The sequence below is a fragment of the Pelophylax lessonae genome (genome assembly GCF_965119305.1).
Source record: "Pelophylax lessonae genome assembly, chromosome: 9".
Classification (NCBI taxonomy): domain Eukaryota; kingdom Metazoa; phylum Chordata; class Amphibia; order Anura; family Ranidae; genus Pelophylax; species Pelophylax lessonae.
In genome coordinates this window covers 19,716,629-19,730,573 of record NC_138776.1, presented here as the reverse complement: position 1 = coordinate 19,730,573, position 13,945 = coordinate 19,716,629, and the positions used below count along the sequence as shown (strand labels likewise).

At 44.6% G+C, this 13,945-nt stretch overlaps 1 protein-coding gene across 6 annotated transcripts in view; it reads left to right on the top strand.

Moving 5' to 3' along the window:
- Positions 1 to 13,945, top strand: part of CRTAC1 (cartilage acidic protein 1) — a 1,069,217-nt gene that overhangs the window by 910,407 nt on the left and 144,865 nt on the right. For all 6 annotated transcript variants that reach the window (XM_082267474.1, XM_082267475.1, XM_082267473.1 and 3 more), the window contains exon 9: positions 6,022 to 6,104. In XM_082267474.1, coding sequence (XP_082123600.1) covers positions 6,022 to 6,104 — 83 coding nt within the window. The remainder of the gene's footprint in view (positions 1 to 6,021; positions 6,105 to 13,945) is intronic.

Sequence of the window (13,945 nt, the reverse complement as noted above, 5' to 3'; positions counted from 1 at the left end):
TCAATGAGTCCATATCAGTGTGCCTAAATCAATGAGTCCATATCTATTAGTCCATATCAGTGTGCCCATATCAATGAGTACATATCAGTGTTCCCATATAATTGTTCCCATATCAATATAAGTGTCTGGATCAGTGTGCCTAAATCAATGAGTCCATATCAGGTTGCCCATATAAACAAGTCCATTTCAATGAGTCCACATCAGTGTGTCCATATCATTGAGTTCATATTAGTGTTCCCAAATCAACGAGTCCATATCAGTGTGCCCAATATCAGCGTGCCCATATCAGTGTGCACTTATCAATGAGTCCTGATCAGTGTACCCATATCAGTGTGCCCATATCAATGTTACCAAAATCAGTGTTCCCATATCAATGAGTCCATATCAGTGTGCCCAAATCAATGAGTCCATATCAGTGTTCCCATATAATTGTTCCCATATCAGCGTTCCCTTATCAATGAGTCAGTATCAGTGTGTCCATATCAATGAGTCCAAATCAGTGAGACCATATCAGTGTGCCCAAATCAATAAGTCCATATCAGTGTGCCCAATATAAGTGTGCCCATATCAGTGTGCCCATATCAATGAGTCAGTATCAGTGTGCCCATATCAATGAGTCCAAATCAGTGAGCCCAAATCAATAAGTCCATATCAGTGTGCCCATATCAGTGTGCCCATATCAGTGTGCCCATATCAGTGTGCCCAAATCAATGAGCCCATATCAGTGTGCCCAATATCAGTGTGCCCATATCAATGTTCCCAAATCAATGAGTCCATATCAGTGTTCCCATATCAATGAGTCCATATCAGTGTCCCCATATAATTGTTCCCATATCAGTGTGCCCTTATCAATGAGTCAGTATCAGTGTGTCCATATCAATGAGTCCAAATCAGTGAGACCATATCAGTGTGCCCAAATCAATAAGTCCATATCAGTGTGCCCAATATAAGTGTGCCCATATCAGTGTGCCCATATCAATGAGTTAGTATCAGTGTGTCCATATCAGTGTGCCCATATCAATGAGTCCAAATCAGTGAGCCCATATCAGTGTGTCCAAATCAATAAGTCCATATCAGTGTGCCCAATATAAGTGTACCCATATCAGTGTGCCTATATCAGTGTGCCCAAATCAATGAGCCCATATCAGTGTGCCCATATCAATGTTCCCAAATCAATGAGTTCATATCAGTGTTCCCATATCAATGAGTCCATATCAGTGTTCCCATATAATTGTTCCCATATCAATTAATCCATATCAGTGTTCCCATATCAATGAGTCCATATCAGTGTTCCCATATAATTGTTCCCATATCAATTAATCCATATCAGTGTTCCCATATCAATGAGTTCATATCAATTAATCCATATCAGTGTTCCCATATCAATGAGTCCATATCAGTGTGCCCAAATCAATGAGTCCATATCAGTGTGACCATATCAGTGTGCCCTTATCAATGAACCCATATCAATGAGTCCATATCAGTGTGCCCATGTCTTCGCCCCCACAAAATTAAATCTGTAGAGTTCAGAATGAGGATTCATCTTTCACCAAACGGGCTACAAATCCCTGCATCCTGCTGAGGGATCGCTGTGCAGCTCACCGTTATTCTTTACATTCGTTGCCTCGAAGGAGATTCATAATGGGTGCATTAATTCAGCTTCTGGGGGGGGGGGGGGGGGGGAATTGCACGCTCTTTATAATGTGCGCTGAGTCATTTGCATTTCCCTCTAGCAGACAGCTTGCTGAAATACGGGCCTTTTTGTTAAGATATACCATTTTAATGAGTTGGAAATTAGTTATAAACTGTATTTACTTGTTACATTACACGGCGCTATTGGGAACACCACATGAAGACTGTTTTTTTTTTTTTATGTATTTTTTTTTATTGGATAGACGAGCATGAAAACATAAAAATCCTTGGCTTACCGTGTTGCTGTGATCAGTAATTGTTAGCTGTTTGATCCAGACTTTCATTGTAACAAAGAATAATGGCTCGCCCTATCTTCATTTTCCACTGGCACATTAAAGAATGTAATGCAGCTCATAAGATAGTAATGCTCAGCACATAATGGCGGCTGTAATTGCCTGTTTTCAATCAACCCGCTGCAGCCGTAGCTCTATCATCTTTCCAGAAATGCAGCTGATCATAAAAATGTCAAATAATGAAATAAAATACACGCAAATTAACATTTTTTTTAATGATTTTTAATTCCTAAAACTCAGGCTTGCTTTGCCTAGCAGCGAAAACTCGGAATTAAAATCTGGACCCAATCTCGTGTGATAGGCCATGAATGTACAAATCACTTTGGTTGATGTGCGATTAAAGCAAATGCTCTTTTCTGGTTTTGGCCTTGTAATCATCAGCAGAGCAAAAAATAAATAACCAGGCGCTCCTGAGTGCCTAATGTATCAAGGATAAAAACTGGCCAGTGGTCCACAAAAAAAGATGTCCCTATGCTGCCAGCCAATGAAGAATAGGATAGGTGCTGGAGCAGATATAACACGCATGGGAACAACATAAAAAGGATCCAGAGGAATGCCAATGAGAAGTCTGGTAAATGAAAGCTCAGTTTATTTGGTAAAAAGAGGGGACGACCAGTGCTGTATTTTGGCCTAGGCCAACAAGACCCAGGCCTAGGGCAGCACTTTGCTGGGGGGCAGCAAAAAAGCCACCCCCTCCTCCACCTGAGACTCTATTGGCCACTGGTTGCTAGAGCCGCCTCTCTCACCCCCTCCTCTTTTTCTCTCCCCCCATCTTCTCTCTCTCATCCCCCCTCTCTCTCTCTCACCCCCCCTCTCTCTCTCTCTCTCTCATACTCTCATTTCCCCCTTCTCTCTCTCTCTCTCTCTCTCTCATCCCCCCTCTCTCTCATCCCACCTCTCTCTCCCCCCCCTCTTTCTCACCCCTCCCTCTCTCTCTCACCCCCCCCCTCTCGCCCCCTTCTCTCTCTTTCCCCCCTCTCTCTCTCACACATCCCCCCTCTCTCTCACACAACATCCCCCTCTCTATCTCTCACATTCCCCTCTCTCTCTCTCATCCTCTCACCTCCCCCCCTCCCATCCCCCCTCTCTCTCTCCCTCTCTTCATCCCGACTCTCTCTCTCTCACCCCCCCCCCATCTCTCTCTCTCACATCCCCCTCTCTCCCTCTCTCATCCCCCCTCTCTCTCATCCCCCCCTCTCTCTCCCCCTCTCTCTCACATCCCCCTCTCTCTCTCACCCCTCCCTGTCTCCCCCTCACCCACCCCCCTCTCTCTCCCCCACCCCCTTGTGAGATCTCAGGGGTTCATGCTGGGACTTGTAGTCCTTAGATTTTGGAGGGAGTCACATCCGTTAAAAAATAAGGAGTGGGACAATTTTACATAGGAGGGGGGGCACCCAATTTTAGTAATGCCTTGAGCAGCACAAAAACAAAATACACCACTAGGGACAACAACATACATGCCACCCTGGGTCTAGAGTCAGGCAGGGGCCCCGTCAAGATTGAAGACCACCCAGTTGTGTGACAATAGCGAATGAACATTCTCTATTGTCACATGGATCCTCCTCCTGGTCAATCAGGAAGCGGGTCCTGAAACCCGTTTACCGATTGGCCGAAAGGAGAAGCTATGCCATTGGGCATGGAGGAGGGAGGGAGGAGACGCAGAAGACCGAGAGGGAAGAAGCAGAAGCCGCTGCACATGTCTAGGCGCCCAGACAGGGTGAGTGACCCGGGGGGGGGGTCCTGCTTTGGTCCTGGGGGGTGTATAGTGCAGGTCCTACTGTGGTCCTGGGGGGGGGGGTATGGTGTGAGGCCTGGTGTGGTCCGGGAGGGGTTGGGGGTTGTATGGTGCAGTCCGTCTATCGCGCCCTCCGGTCCATGGAGCACCAGCCACCACTGGCAACCGGACTAAGCTCGCATCATTTGTATTAAAAACAGATTTGCTATTCTGAAGCTTCCCTCCAATTTTTTTTTTTTTGGGGGGGGGGGGGGGTTTCCAGTCGGGATGAAAGAGAGGCTATTTGTGCTAGGAGGGGAATTTTTTTTTATTTGGGGGGGGGGGGGGTTTGTGCTAGAAGGGGGGATTTGTGCTGGGAGAGAGGGAATTTAAGCTGAGAGGGAATATTTCAGCAGGGGGATGGATTTGCCCTGGGAGAAGGGGGGATTCATTCTTAGAGGTAAGCAAGTAGATTAATGCTCAATTTTTTTTTTTTTTTTGCTGGGGGGGGGGGGATTTTTGCCAACACATAATGCTCATACATCTTTCGGGGAGGGGGAGCAGTTTGTCATGTTTGCCCTAGGCTCTAGATAGCCTTGTCCCGGCACTGCACACACACACACACATATATATATATACAGTATCTCACATAAGTGAGTACACCCGTCACAATTTTGTAAATATTTTATTCTATCTTTTCATGTGACAACACTGAAGAAATGACACTTTGCTACAATGTAAAGTAGTGAGTGTACAGCTTGTATGAGGCCCCGTTCACACTGGGGCGATCCAACTTGGGGGGGCGACCTCCGAGGTCGCGGTGCGAGCAGCGCGCCGCGACCTTGGAGCGGCCGGCACGGACTTCATAACATTGAAGTCTATGACGGTCGCTCCGGGTCGCCCCAAAGAAGCTCCGGACCCTTTTTCTAAGTCGGAGCGACTTGTGTCACTCCTATTAGAACGGGTCCGCAGCTTCCCTATGGAAGGCGACCAATGGCGACCTGTGAGGCGACCAGGTCGCCTCACAGGTTGCCTTAGTATGAACGGGGACTAACAGTGTAAATTAGCTGTCCCCTCAAAATAACTCAACACAGCCAATAATGTTTAAACTGCTGTTAACAAAAGTGAGTACACCCCTAAGTGACAATGTCCAAATTGGGCCCAAAGTGTCAATATTTTGTGTGGCCACCATTATTTTCCAGCACTGCCTTAACCCTCTTGGGAATGGAGTTCACCAGAGCTTCTCAGGTTGCCACTGGAGTCCTCTTCCACTCCTCCATGACGACATCACAGGGCTGGTGGATGTTAGAGACCTTGCGCTCCTCCACCTTCTGTTTGAGGATGTTCCACAGATCCTCAATAGGGTTTAGGTCTGGAGACACGATGAAACCACGCAATTACATCACTCCCACGAATGCGCGCGGGAGCCGCCGTTCACGGCATAGGACTCTGAAGGAACGGCACAGGTGGCCGTTCCTTCAGAGCGCATGCCCCGATGACGTCATCAGCTGCATTAAGAGTAAATATCTCCTAAACGGTGCAAGTTTATGAGATATTTACAGTACCTATAGGTAAGCCTTATTAAAGGCTTACCTATAGGTACAAGTTATAAGAGAGGGTTTACAACCTCTTTAACTACATATTCTGACTCCCAATTGTTGTAATAGTGACTTATCCCTTGCTGAGACCTATTCCTGGCCTGTATAATCAGATGCATTCACCGTGGACAATCGTTACCAGATTGCTGAACTCACCAGACACTGTTTGTTTCCATCCACATAGGTTTTTTGCAAGCAGTAGGTGCAGCAGACAACAACATTGTAGTAGATGATTGAAGGATGGTATCTGCAGGTCAAAACATGGTAATGTGTTCTGGATGCGAGCAGATTGTATAAAGGCCAAGGCAGAGGTGGCCATCTCTATCCCCACAAGCATAAAAAAACAGGAACAGGAAATACGTAATAAATGGGAGGGGACAGGAGGGAACACAGAAGTGAAAGATAGAAAGGCAAGAGCAACAACCAAAATAACCACAAGATGGCAGTATAATAACCAAATATAATTACATTACCACAATTATGCATTATATTATTTTCTACTTATTGGTGTAACAACACACTACATATTACATGTAAGTAAATACTGGTGTCCCCCTATAGGGTGGTCCAGGGTTCCTGGAGTCCAGACATATACAAGTATACTGGAAATATGAAAGTTTTTGTGTGCATGGTTTTGAAAGCTCAGAGTAAAAGAAAGTCATGTGGCTACAGAGTCCATTTGTTATAAAGAGTCTCATAACATCCTAATTTCTGTTTTTTGCAGGGTGGGGCGCCGGGAGCATGCAGATCCCTTCATGGAGGAGCTCAACCCTGGGGATGCTTCTGAACCTGATGGACGGGGAACTGGTTAGTCCAATATGTTATAAACCAAAATGTATAATAAATGTAATATGAATATAAACCAAAAAAAAAGGCGCTAAAAGCCCAAAAATCTGATATTTGGAAGCAGCTGGCACAATACCCTAATACGTGGTATGCATACATTGCAAAAAATAAAGTGCAGTGCATCTAAAAATCACATAAATTACTACTTACAAGTATTTAACATATAATACAAGAAATGTAAATATTAATGAATAATACATATATAGGTGTATGAATACGAAGCAAGAAAATTCCCAATTATGAGCCAACAAGTGATTGAAAAATCTTCTGTCTATGATAGAAGAAATGATGGATTGTAAATTCCAAAGAGCCTCAAAGCTTCTCAACACTAGGACCACCACGCAGACCATTACAGTATGTGAAAAGTGGGGGCTTACCAGATTCCAATTACCCCCTCGCTAAGGAAAGGTCAAAGAACGTGGGGGCTTACCAGAACATGGGGGCTTGCCAGATTCTAATGACCCTCGCTAAGGAAAGGTCAAAGAACGTGGGGGCTTACCAGAACGTGGGGGCTTAACTGGGGGCTTACCATATTCCAATGACCCTCACTAAGGAAAGGTAAAAGAACATGGGGGCTTACAAGAATGTGGGGGCTTACCAGATTCCAATGACCCTCACTAAGGAAAGGTCAAAAAATGTGGGGGCTTGCCAGAACCTGGGGGTTTAACTGGGGGCTTACCAGATTCCAATGACCCTCGCTAAGGACAGGTCAAAGAACGTGGGGGCTTACCAGAACATGGGGGCTTAACTGGGGGCTTACCAGATTCCAATGGCCCTCGCTAAGGAAAGGTCAAAGAACGTAGGCGCTTACCCTAAAAGAATGCGGGGGCTTACCAGAACGTGCGGGCTTACCAGATTTCAATGACCCTCGCTAAGGAAAGGTCAAAGAACATGGGCGCTTACCCTAAAAGAATGTGGGGGCTTACCAGAACGTGCGGGCTTACCAGATTTCAATGACCCTCGCTAAGGAAAGGTCAAAGAACGTAGGCGCTTACCAGAACATGGGGGCTTACCAGATTCAAATGACCCTCGCTAAGGAAAGGACAAAGAACATGGGCGCTTACCCTAAAAGAATGTGGGGGCTTACCAGAACGTGCGGGCTTACCAGATTTCAATGACCCTCGCTAAGGAAAGGTCAAAGAATGTGGGGGCTTGCCAGAATGTGGGGGTTTAACTGGGGGCTTACCAGATTCCAATGACCCTCGCTAAAGAAAGGTAAAAGAACGTGGGGGCTTACCAGAATGTGGGGCTTACCATATTCCAATGACCCTCGCTAAGGAAAGGTCAAAAAATGTGCGGGCTAGCCAGAATGTGGGAGCTTAACTAGGTGCTTACCAGATTCAAATGACCCTCGCTAAGGAAAGGACAAAGAACATGGGCGCTTACCCTAAAAGAATGTGGGGGCTTACCAGAACGTGCGGGCTTACCAGATTTCAATGACCCTCGCTAAGGAAAGGTCAAAGAATGTGGGGGCTTGCCAGAATGTGGGGGTTTAACTGGGGGCTTACCAGATTCCAATGACCCTCGCTAAAGAAAGGTAAAAGAACGTGGGGGCTTACCAGAATGTGGGGCTTACCATATTCCAATGACCCTCGCTAAGGAAAGGTCAAAAAATGTGCGGGCTAGCCAGAATGTGGGAGCTTAACTAGGTGCTTACCAGATTCCAATGACCCTCGCTAAGGAAAGGTCAAAGAATGTGGGGGCTTGCCAGAATGTGGGGGCTTAGCTGGGGCTTTCCAGATTCCAATGACCCTCGCTAAGGGAAGGTCAAAGAACATGGGGGCTTACCAGAACATGGTTGCTTAACTGGGGACTTACCAGATTCCATAACCCTCGCTAAGGAAAGGACAAAGAACGTGGGGGCTTACCAGATCATGGGGGTTTAACTGGGGGCTTACCAGATTCCAATGACCCTCGCTAAGGAAAGGTCAAAGAACGTGGGGGCTTACCAGAACATAGGTGCTTAACAGATTTCAATGACCCTTGCTAAGGAAAGGTCAAAGAACGCTTGTTAAGTTATCCACAAAGATGTGTTCTTGCTGAAAAGAAGCCATGCATACACCCAGTGCTGTATCTTGGCCTAGGCCAACAAGGCCCAGGCCTAGGGCGGCACTTTGCAGGGGGGCAGCAAAAAACTGCACCCTGCAAGGAAAAAAAAAACAGCCTTCTCCCGGCTCCTGCACGAAAAGGGTCCCCGCCGGCTTACGCTACACTTTTAGTATAGTGCCAGTCTTATGGGGCGAATTGGGCCAGAGGGCAGGGTCCAGGAGGCAAATCAGTCCGGCACCCCCATAAAGCAGTCACACTGCTACTTGCTGGTATGATAATACCGGCCGGTCAGGACATTCGGAGAGACCGCAGGCCGCCGACCATACTTAATATAACTGGCCCGACGGCCGCCAATGCTAATAGGTGTGACGCTGCAGCCTAATGCTCCGCCTACCATCCTCCGCCCCCAGGTATGGCAGGCATCAGGTCAATAATATAATTTCATTTCTTTAAACATCCTTGTCCTTGAACGAACAGATTGAATTGCATCATATACAATTAAGACTTTTAATTGTATACTATTTCAATAACAGTTTGGACCTACTCACCTCATACGTGCTATCGTAATATGTCACTGGGTTAGTAAGATTACTCCTATCTTATAAGACATTTGGACTTGTGTTTGCTGCCACTGATTATTTCACTTATTTGTATAATGATTATGGACTTCCTAGTCATTATACAAATAAGTGAAATAATCCTATGATTACAATCAGTGGCAGCAAACACAAGTCCAAATATCTTGAAAGAGATGAGTAATCTTACTAATCCAGTGACATAAGGTTGGACTGCTGGGCACTGAGATGCTGCATTGATGGGCGCTAATAGGCTGCACTGATGGTCACTGATGAGGCGGCAATGGTGAGTACTGATAAACTGCACCGATGGGCACTAATGATGCTGCACTGATGAGGCTAAACTTATGGGAACTGATGAGGCTGCACTGATGGACACCAATATATTGTGGTCTGTGGTTTACATATGACAGGGCGGGTCATAAACAGTAAGGGTGTGGCCTTTACAGGAAGGGATGAGTCATACTTAAATTAGGGGGTGCATAAGTTTAGTCAGGTCTAGGGCAGCATGAAACCTAAATACACCACTGCATACACCTACAGTATATACGTATTATTCATTGACCCTTTATGGCCTTACATTTCTTGTATTATATGTTGAACAGTTGTAGTCATTTATGTGGTTTTTATAGGCGCTACACTTTATTTTTTCCATGTTACTGATATATAACCAACGAAGAGGCAGGAACCCAATGTTTGTTACATCTACGAAGGAACAGAACATGAAATGAAAGAACCCCGGTGTCCAATGATGGGGGGGATTCCAGATAACATACAGATACGCTATAATATCTACTTTCAGGATATCCAGGTTAAAATGTTGACCTTGCAGCAAAACTCATGGTCCACCTATACTGTCTACCTCCTCCCCTTTAAAAATCACCTGGTGTTAGTAGGTGTAAAAGTTAGTAACAGAATGGTGCAGCGTTAATTAAAAAGTCAATCAAAGTCCACATCCAGAGATAGAGTCCCAGTGGAAAGGAATACGGGGATCTTCTGTTTATATGTGACAACCACCACCGGCACCTAACCACACAGCCTCTTACCAGATAATATAGACCCTCACTACAAGCGGTGTAATGTACGTCAGGCACAGATGGTAGAAAGATCCTCCAATAGTCCACTACCGATCCTCTCCACAGTTAAATCATAACTTGCAAAGATAAATAGGACACTCCTCATAGTATAAAAGTATAAAATGATTTATTAAATTAAAAAAATCCACTCACACATTGGTATTGAAGCTCCAGTGTATATAGGACTGTCAGTTCTGTGTTTAAAGCCAAAAAAATGTCCGCCCTGTCCCAGCGTGTGTCAGGGTCATACGTCATCAGCTCCTCCCCCCTACGCATTTCGTCACCATATGACATCATCAGGGGTGTGGCCTAAATACGTTAACAGCGGTTATATATACTGAAAGCTGCTGGGAATGGGCAGGATATGTAATTGCGTTCCGGCACCCGGGTGGAACTTGCAGCGTCCATCATTTGTTCCATCACCCGGGAACCGTGACGGCGCATCAAGCAACCAAGATTACAACAAATTCTCCACCAGATCAAAGTGAAAGAAATTAAATGGTGCTAAGAAAATTTGATTGTGACAAAAACGATCTAATCACGCTAGTCAATGGAAGTCGTGATATACGAGCCTGAAATTAACACACTGGACAATGGCGCCATCTTTCTCCCTCCAAACACATCACATCACAGATACATCAATTAATGATATTAGTAAAAGTCTTTACACATTAATATCGTAAGTTCATCATACAAAATGAATACCTAATATAAAATGCAATACACGTATAGGTGTAAAAGTTACCTGTAAAGAAAAAACTTACCCCCGTCTTCTACCTGTGGCACCTAGGCAAGGGGGACGTCACACTCCGGACCGGAACCTGGAGAATACAGAGCAGCCATCATTTCTGGACTGGAATGTCTTCCTATGAGATTTCCCCGGCTCTGCTTTCCCCAGGAATAGGGATGAGCTCAGTGTTCTGAATATTTAGGGAGTTCGGCATTGAGGAATGTCACAACTTCCAGTTGTTTAACCCCTTGGCGCCTCCCGTCTCTTTAACCAATTCTGGACCGGAAGGATTTTCCCCCTTAATGACCAGGCCATTTTTTGCGATTCTGCACTGCATGACTTTAACGGACAATTGCGCGGTCGTGCGACGCTGTGCCCAAATAAAATTGATGTCCTTTTTTCCCCACAAATAGAGCTTTCTTTTGGTGGTATTTGATCCCCTGTGCGATTTTTATTTTTTACGCTATAAACCAAAAAAAAAGCATCAATTATGAAAAAAATACATATATATATTTTTTACTTTCTGTTATATAACATTCCCAATAAAAAAATAAAGAAATAAATAAAAATGTACTTTTTTCATCATTTTAGGCCAATTTTTCTGCTTCATATTTTTGGTAAAAAAAATCCCAATAAGCGTATTTTGATTGGTTTGTGCAAAAATTAACGCGTCTAAAAAAATGAAGGGAAAGATTTATGTCATTTTTATTTATTTATTTATTTTACTGGCAACGGCGGCGTTCTGTGATTTTTAGTGGGACTGCGACATTGCGGCGGACAGATCGGACCCCTAACTGTGCAAACAGAATCGCGGGACGCATGACGCACAAAAGAAGCTCTTGTACCTTTTTTGGGGCGTCATGCGTCCCGCGATTCTGTTTGCGCGATGTTACCGCGATTAGTCAGGCGGAAATCGCGGCAACATCGCACAGCGTTTGGGGTGCCATTTGCAAATCACGGGCATCGCACAGGCGTCCCGCGATTTGCAATGATTTCCGGATTCTGCCCGCGATCGTGATTCACCACGATTCTGCCCGCGATCCACTGCGCCCACATGTGAACGGAGCCTTAGTGTCCCCAGAAAAGAATGTTCTGAAATGCGACCTGCATTCAGCGGAGCACAGGGGAGACATGCAGGGTGTCTGGTTAAAGAGAACCTGTCACCAAAAAATCATCACATAAGGGACTTTTTGTCCCTTATGCGATGAAAGAAAAAAAATGTAATAGTAAAAAATGTACAAGAAAAAGTAAAAATATAATATTAAAATAATATTAAAATTATAAAAAAATATAAATATTTAAAATAATATAAAATATAATAAGATAACATAAAACGTTTTGAGGCCCCCTCCACCCCCCACATATATGCACGTACGAATATAATCGCATGCATCAGGGCTCCTACACATGAAAACCTCAATTGCAATACATGTTACGTATCGCCGCACACGCCAAGGTGAGAGCAATAATTCTACCACCAGACCTCCTCCGTAACGCTAAACTAATGACCTATAGGGGGCTTCAACCACTTGCCGACCAGCGGCCGGCTGCACCCGCAATCGCTCCCCGTGGAGAGAATGGCGGTCTGCTGTTGTAAACACAGCAGACCGTTGTTATCTCAGCTATCAACACAGAGCTCCTGTGTTCCTCCTATTTTGGAATCTGTATTGATTCCATAAGCCCATCCCCCTCATAGTTAGAAAGCACCCCCTAGGATCACACTTAACCCTTTGATCACCCCTGGGTTAACCCCTTCCTTGCCAGTGTCATTAATACAGTAACAGGGCATATTTTTAGCACTGATTACTGTAGTAATGTCACTGGTCCCCCCCAAAAGTGTCAAAAATGTCAGTTAGGGGTCCGATCTGTCCGCCGCAATGTCGCAGCCCTGCTAAAAATCGCAGATCGCCGCCATTACTTGTATAAACAAATAAATAAATAAAAATGACATAAATCTTTCCCCTAGTTTGTAGACGCGATAACTTTTGCGTAAACCAATCAAAATACGCTTATTGGGATTTTTTTTTTTACCAGAAATTTTTTATTGGGTATGTTATATAGCAGAATGTGAAAAATATTGTTTTTTTTTTTTTTTTTTTCAGAATTGTAGCTCTTTTTTTGTTTATAGCGTAAAAAATAAAAATCGCAGAGGTGATCAAATACCACCAAAAAAAGCTCTTGCTTTTTCCTTTCCCCTCTTTTTTTTTTTTCTCTCTTTGGCATGATGTTATAACCGATAATATTATTGTAACATTTTTTGTCATATTTTTTTTTTCCTTGTATATGTTTGTTATTATTTTGTGGAAAAATTATAATAATAAAGAGATATTGAAGGAAAGGGAAAAAAATAAAAAAAGAAAGCTCTATTTGTGGGGGAAAAAAAGACATCAATTGTATTTGGGTGCAGCGTCGTACGACCGCGCAATTGTCCGTTAAAGTAACGCAGTACCGAATCACAAAAAATGGCCTGGTCATTAAGGGGGGAAAATCTTCTGGTCCAGAAGTGGTTAAATTGCCGCCTTTGGAAAATATAGGGTTACTGAAGTTTGTCGCCATTTCACAGGCGCGTGTAAATTGAAGGTTTGACTTGTTGGGTATATTTTTACTGGGTGCAACCTCGTCTTGTATATTTTACCAAAAAATTTGGTAATTTATTACGTTTGCGTGCCCTAAAATTAACTTCATTTTTTTTTTTTTTTTTTTTTTTTCTTTACAGAAATGTTGTGTTTCCTAGACCTGTGCAGTAATATTGTGTGACAAAAAATTGGAACTACCACTATTTTTATTCTCTAGGGCACAGGACCTCAAACTACGGCCCTCCAGCTGTTGCGGAACTACACGTCCCATGAGGCATTGTAGAGCTCTGACAATTACAGACATGACTAGGCATGATGGGAATTGTAGTTCTTGAACAACTGGAGGGCCAAAGTTTGAAGACCCCCTGCTCTAGGGTCTCTGCCTTCAGAAAAGATATCATATTTTGGGGTTTAATGTAAACTTCAGGGCAGTGTTGTATTTTAGCCTAGGTCGACAAGACCCAGGCCTAGGGCGGCACTTTGCCGGGGGGGGGGCAGCAAAAAAGCTGCCCCCCCCTCCACCGGAGACTCTATTGGCGACTGGTTGCTAGAGCCGCCTCTCTCACCCCCCTCTCTCTCTCTCTTACCCCCCTCTCTCTCTCATCCCCCTCTCTCTCTCCCTCCCTCACCCACCCCCCCTCTCTCTCTCACACCCCCTCTCTCTCTCCCACCCCCTCTCACCCCCCCCCCTCTCGTGAGATCTCAGGGGTTCATGCTGGGACTTGTAATTCTTCAATTTTGGAGGGAGTCCCATCCGTTAAAGAGGAAGGAGTGGGGCAAATTTATTTTGGAGGGG